Consider the following 6,000-nt stretch of genomic DNA (forward strand, 5'->3'; position numbering starts at 1 on the left):
AGCCGTCAGGAGGGCTTCAGCAGCTCAGGGCTTTCTTATAACTTTTCACCTGTTAGCATCACTTTTTAACAAAACAGTTCTTTTTTTTGTCTTTTTTGTTGTTGTTGTTGCTATTTCTTGGGCCGCTCCCGCAGCATATGGAGGTTCCCAGGCTAGGGGTTGAATCGGAGCTGTAGCCACCGGCCTACGCCAGAGCCACAGCAACGCGGGATCCAAGCCACGTCTGCAGCCTACACCACAGCTCACGGCAACGGCAACGCCGGATCGTTAACCCACTGAGCAAGGGCAGGGACCGAACCCGCAACCTCATGGTTCCTAGTCGGATTCGTTAACCACTGCGCCACGACGGGAACTCCACAAAACAGTTCTTTTTTTAACTTTTTTAATTTTTATTTTTTTATTTATTATTCAATGAATGTATTACATTTATAGTTGTACAAAGATCATACAATCCAGTTGTATAGGACTTCCATCCCACAACCCCAGCGCATCCCCTCACCCCCCTGAACAAAACAGTTCTTTTTTAAAAAGATAACATTTTGACAAGATTCTTAAACTAAGTTATAAAGAGGTTTCACTATAAATATACTTGAGTATCTTTCAGTATATTTCTGATAATATAGATTTATATTATATATATTCAGTATAATATAGATTTCTGTATCTTTTAAACTGCCTTCTTTATTAAGTTCCATAGTGTTTTTTCAAACATGGGCAAATGCTCATTTGTGGGTTTTCAGGTCGATCTTATTTTAAAAATAACTTTAGGAGTTCTGTTGTGGGCTCTGCAAGTTAAGAACCTGACTAGTATCCATGAGGATGTGGGTTGGATCCCTGGCCTTGCTCAGTCGGTCAAGGATCTGATCCGGTATTGCCTCAAGCTGTGGCATAGGTCACAGACGTGGCTTGGATCTGGCATGGCTGTGGCTGTGGCGTAGGCCAGCAGCTGCAGCTCTGACCTGACCCCCAGCCTGAGAACTTCTATATCCTGTAAATGCGGCCCTAAAAAAAAATTTATTTTATTTTATTTTATTTTATTTTTTGTCTCTTTAGGGCCACACCCATGGCATATGGAAATTCCCAGGCTAGGGTTCTAATCAGAGCTGCTGCTGCCAGCCTACACTGCAGTTCATGGCAACACCTGCTCCTTAAACCACTGAGCAAGGCCAGGGATCAAACCCACGTCCTCATGGATACTAGTCGGGTTCATTACCGCTGAGCCATGATGAGAACTCCTGGGTCATTTTCTCTTGCTTTCTATTTCAAACACGCGGAATGACAATTGAGTTCCTTTTTAACAAGGGAGGTTGGCTTTGAGAGAAGACAGGACAGACTGGGGAGCAGGGAGCAGTTTTTACCGAGTGGTGGGTTCCCTGTATGTTCCCTCATCCACCTTAATCCATGGCCTCTGAAGGTGTCACTGCTGGCCCACTTTACAGGAGAGGAGAGTCATTTATGAAAACCACAGACTCAGCTAAGATGGACCAAGGAGGTACATTCACACAGGAAAAAACGGTGTAAAAGAATATCAATCAGTAGTTGGCCAGCAGCTGTCAGGAGGGCTTCAGCAGCTCAGGGCTTTCTGTATTCCTGCCTGCCCAGTGTGCTGTCCTTATGCAAGATTGGGGTGGAGGTCCAGAAAGTACGATTCCACATTTATAGGTGGTGCGATGTGGGATGTGAAGAGGAAGGGGTGACACAGTCAGAATCCCAGATTTTGGACGTTTGGCATCCTAGCCAAAGTCAGTAAGGCTACATTTGAAAAAAAAAAATATATATATATATATATATATATGAAAGCCTATAATCTGGGCCTAAAGATGTGCCTGCCTGCACAGAGTCTGAGCAGAAACTGGTTTAGCACCTGGACATATGAAAAACGCCTGATGTGTTCTTTGCCAGGAAGGCAGGTGGGGGCCCTAAGCTACAGGTAAGGGGTGGATACACTCTTCACTGGTGGAAGCAGAGTCTGCTCTGTGCTAGGACAGAGGTTCCAAAACCTCATCCAAGAAGGTCTCGCCATGGAGTTCCTATCTTGGCTCAGTGGTTAATGAATCCGACTAGGAACCATGAGGTTGTGGGTTTGATCCCTGCCCTTGCTCAGTGGGTTAAGGATCCGGCGTTGCCATGAGCTGTGGTGTAGGTTGCAGACTTGGCTCGGATCCCACGTTGCTGTGGCTCTGGCATAGGCTGGCGGCTACAGCTCCAATTAGACCCTTGGCCTGGGAACCTCCATATGCCGCAGGAGGGGCGCAAGAAATGGCAAAGACAAAAAAAAAAAAAAAAGGTTTCCCTGGCCATTTATCCCAGAGCAGACCTCGTAGACATTTGTCACATGAGAGAGGAAAAAGGCTAGTTTTGCCATATGGCTTTTCCTATGTAGGACCAGTGGGTGGAAGTTTTAGAAAGAATACATCTTAGCTTGGGGCAGAAGGATCTGCCAGGCTGCCTCCTCCTGGTGTGTGAAAAGAATTCACATATCAGACCATGCTTGAGCGTCTGGATTCCTGTCTTGAATGGCAAGTTAGACCTGAGAAATCAGTGATACATGAAATTGTGCGATGTGGACAAACGCAGCCCCCAGCATAGCTTTCATTACTTTGTGTAGCATGTAGCATCCTTGGAAAGCAAGGTCTGGGACTAAGACTTTTTTTTTTTTTTTTAACTTTTCTCCTTCCCAGAACGTCCCCACGATTGGTGTCATCGCTGTGGTCTTAGCCACACATCTGTGCGATGAAGTCAGTTTAGCAGGCTTTGGATACGACCTCAACCAACCCAGAACGCCCTTGCACTACTTTGACAATCTCTGCATGGCTGCCATGAATTTTCAGACCATGCACAATGTGACAACAGAGACCCGGTTCCTCCTGAAGCTGGTCAGAGAGGGCGTGGTACGGGATCTCAGCGGAGGCATCCATTGTGAATTCTGAACCCAGAAAACCTCACTCGACAGCGCAGCTCCGACCTGGAGGGCTGCTCCTTGCAGCCTTCTTGATGCATTTCGTCCTACAATGACTCGGAAGTGCAGCCGGTGTTTTTTAACCTTTAATTTAAAAAACAAGAACAAACAAAAAAGTTCAATGCTTCCCATGTTTTTTCCCCTATTTATTTGACGTCAGTGTTTTTGCACAAAATTTCGTAAGCTAATTTCAAGGATGGGAAAGACTTTCCAAAGAGAAGTGTATGTGATGATGTGTTTTTGTATTTTAAGCAAGTTATTTAGGGAGTTCCACTGTGGCTCAGCGGGTTAAGAATCCAGCTGGTATCCACGAGGGTGCGGGTTTGATCCCCGGCCTCGCTCAGTGGGTTAAGGATCCATCATTGCTGTGGCCATGGCATAGGCCGGCAGCTGCACTTCCGATTGGATCCCCAGCCTGGGAACCTCCATATGCTGTGGGTGCAGCCTTAAAAAGCAAAAAAAAGTTATGTAATTGGTAAAAAACTGTTCATTTCAACTGCACACAGAATCCCAGGTAATGAGGTGCAAAGAGGAAGGAGGTCACTCCTTTGATGACAGCCCCCAATGCCTGATTCTGGTCCTCTGTTAGTCTCTTTGGGGGGAACAGAAGTTGGCACTTCCAGGATGACGTGTTCCGTAGCTGAACCACTGCGACTGGTTGGGCCACGCTGCCAAGTAAGGCCAGGGCCAGTCGGAGAAGTTCACGGTCCCTCTCTGTGGGTCTGCCTTCTGCGGAGAGACTTGAAGGAGTCAAGCCAGGGAGCCATCCTGCAGGTCCCTAGGCAGGAAGGGACCCAGAGACGTTCGCTGTGCCCTCTGGGTACTGCAAAGCCACCATGGGTAGCAGAAGCCACGGTCTGCCCTACAATTAGGACAGCTCTTGGGTTTCTTGAGAGCTTGTAACTGCCCTGCCAGACACTTGAACATTAACCTTCATTATGCCACTGTCTGTCTGAGGTGGCATATCCAAATAAGGACAAAACCTCTGTTCTCCAGAGTCATAGAGAAAGAAATTCCAAGAATAATCACATTTTCTGAAACATTGAAATGAAGTCTTCCCAGTGTTATAAATTGCCTATATATATATTAAAAAAAAAGGTTTTGGAGTTCTCGGTGTGGCTCAGCAGGTTAAGAACCCAACATAGTGTCCATGAGGATGCTTCGATCTCTGGCCTCACTCAGTGGGTTAAGGATCTGGTGTTGCTGTATAGGTCACAGTTGCCACTTGAATGTGGCGTTGCTATGGCTATGGCTGTGGCCGGCAGCTACAGTTCTGATTCAGCCACTAGCCTGGGAACCTTCAAATGCCACAGGTGTGGCTGCAAAAAAAAAAAAAAAAAAAAGTAAATAAAACTTTAAAATAAAAAATTTTTTAATGCCTACTCAGTAGTGTGTACCAGGCAGTGTGCTGGTCCAAAAATAAAAAAAGAATAAAAGCTTTTGAGGAACTCTTACAGTCTAGTTGATTTGAGTGCTTTTTTTGTTTTTTAAAGAAAATAAGTTTGAGAAGTCTAGGTAAAATGTCCCTTTTGGATGGCACAGCCCGGCAGAACCTCAGTGTGGATGGCAGCGGATTGAGGATCCAGCATTGCTACAGTTGCTGCTTTTATGCTGCAGCCATAGCTCAGATCTGATCCCTGGCCAGGAAACCTCCATATGCCGGGGGGCAGCCACAGAAGAAGAAGAAGAAAAAAAAGAGGAGTTCCTAAATCTGACGAGTAGCCAAGAGAACGAGGATCCGATCCCTAGCCTTGCTCAGTGTTGCTGTGAGCTGTGGTGTAGGTCACAGACACGGCTTGGATCTGGCATTGCTGTGGCTGTGGCTGTGGCGTAGGCTGGTGGCTGGAGCTCTGATTTGACCCCTAGCCTGGGAACTCTCATATGTCGTGGGTGCTTCCCCCCGCTCTGCCGCCCCCGCCACCAAAAAAAAGAAGTAAGACTTCCCTGATGGAATCTAGTGTTGTCACTGTTGGTGGCTTGGGTTGCTGCTGTGGTGCGGGTTCAATTCCTGGCCCTGTGAACTTCCACATGCTGTGGGTATGGCTAACAACCCTCTAAAAAATAAATAAAAAAAAAACAAGCAGCAGCCAGTGTCTAACAGCTTTCCCAGTGTTGCTGGCACCCTCTCACGGACGGGTACATGTGGACTCCTGTTCTCCTTTGCACGGCTGCTGGGAAGTGGCCTGTCCAGCACTTTCTCAGCTGTCAGCAAATGTCAGGTCCCATCCCACCCCTCCTCTCCATGTTTGGGTGGGTTTTGGGTTTGGGGTTTTGTTTGTTTGTTTGTTTGTTGGCAATACTACATTGCTTTGCCCAGGCTTCTCTCATTTCTAGCAGGCAGAAAGTACCCTAAATGAATAAAAAGTCATTTTTTTTTTTTCTTCAAAGTCCTGTTATGGAGTCCAGCCAATTGGAGATGACCAGAGACTGTGACAGTTTTTGTTAGACGTTGCTTCTCTGCTTCAGGGCTGTATTTCCCTGACCCCACCCCAGCCCGCCTGCCTTTCTGGGAAGAGAACTGCAGGTACCACAGGATGTCACAAGGTTGGTCTCTAATAACCGAGTTTCCTCCACCACGCTTCCAACTTTGTATAGCTTTATAGGTAAACACACACACACACACACACAATGGTTAGGTGGAAATAACCACTGGTTTTGATGCAACTTAGGATGACTTAAATACGTTCTGTAGTTTTAACATACTTCTCACTGGAACTTTGAGCCACAGAAAATTTCAGTGAGTTTGATGTGTTTTCCCTTCAGAGAGCTTATTCTCTCCAGAAACCTAGGCTGGCCTTAGAAAAATGTTTTGGGAACTGGAATGTCTCCTGATGATGTGTTTTTAGGCAAAGCTCAATTGGGATCTTCTGAACAACCTCATGTATTCTAGGTGTTACTGTGCCTTCTTCACTGCTACTCTTGTGTCACGCTGGTTTTTTTAAATACCCGCAACAATGTACTAATAAGGCATCAGTCATGTCTGTTCCCACAGGTCTGGGAGGGTCTCATCACCTGTTGGACCCATTAGTTAACATAAGTTG

General features: G+C 46.2%; 1 protein-coding gene across 3 annotated transcripts in view; it reads left to right on the forward strand.

Moving 5' to 3' along the window:
• ST3GAL5 (ST3 beta-galactoside alpha-2,3-sialyltransferase 5) overlaps positions 1–4,415 on the forward strand; it is a 56,408-nt gene extending 51,993 nt beyond the window's left edge. For all 3 annotated transcript variants that reach the window (XM_047781609.1, XM_047781610.1, XM_047781611.1), the window contains exon 7: positions 2,682–4,415. In XM_047781609.1, coding sequence (XP_047637565.1) covers positions 2,682–2,930 — 249 coding nt within the window. In that variant the 3' untranslated portion in view covers positions 2,931–4,415. The remainder of the gene's footprint in view (positions 1–2,681) is intronic.
• The last annotated feature ends 1,585 nt before the right edge of the window (positions 4,416–6,000 follow it).

This window comes from Phacochoerus africanus, chromosome 5, assembly GCF_016906955.1.
Source record: "Phacochoerus africanus isolate WHEZ1 chromosome 5, ROS_Pafr_v1, whole genome shotgun sequence".
Taxonomy (NCBI): Eukaryota; Metazoa; Chordata; class Mammalia; order Artiodactyla; family Suidae; genus Phacochoerus; species Phacochoerus africanus.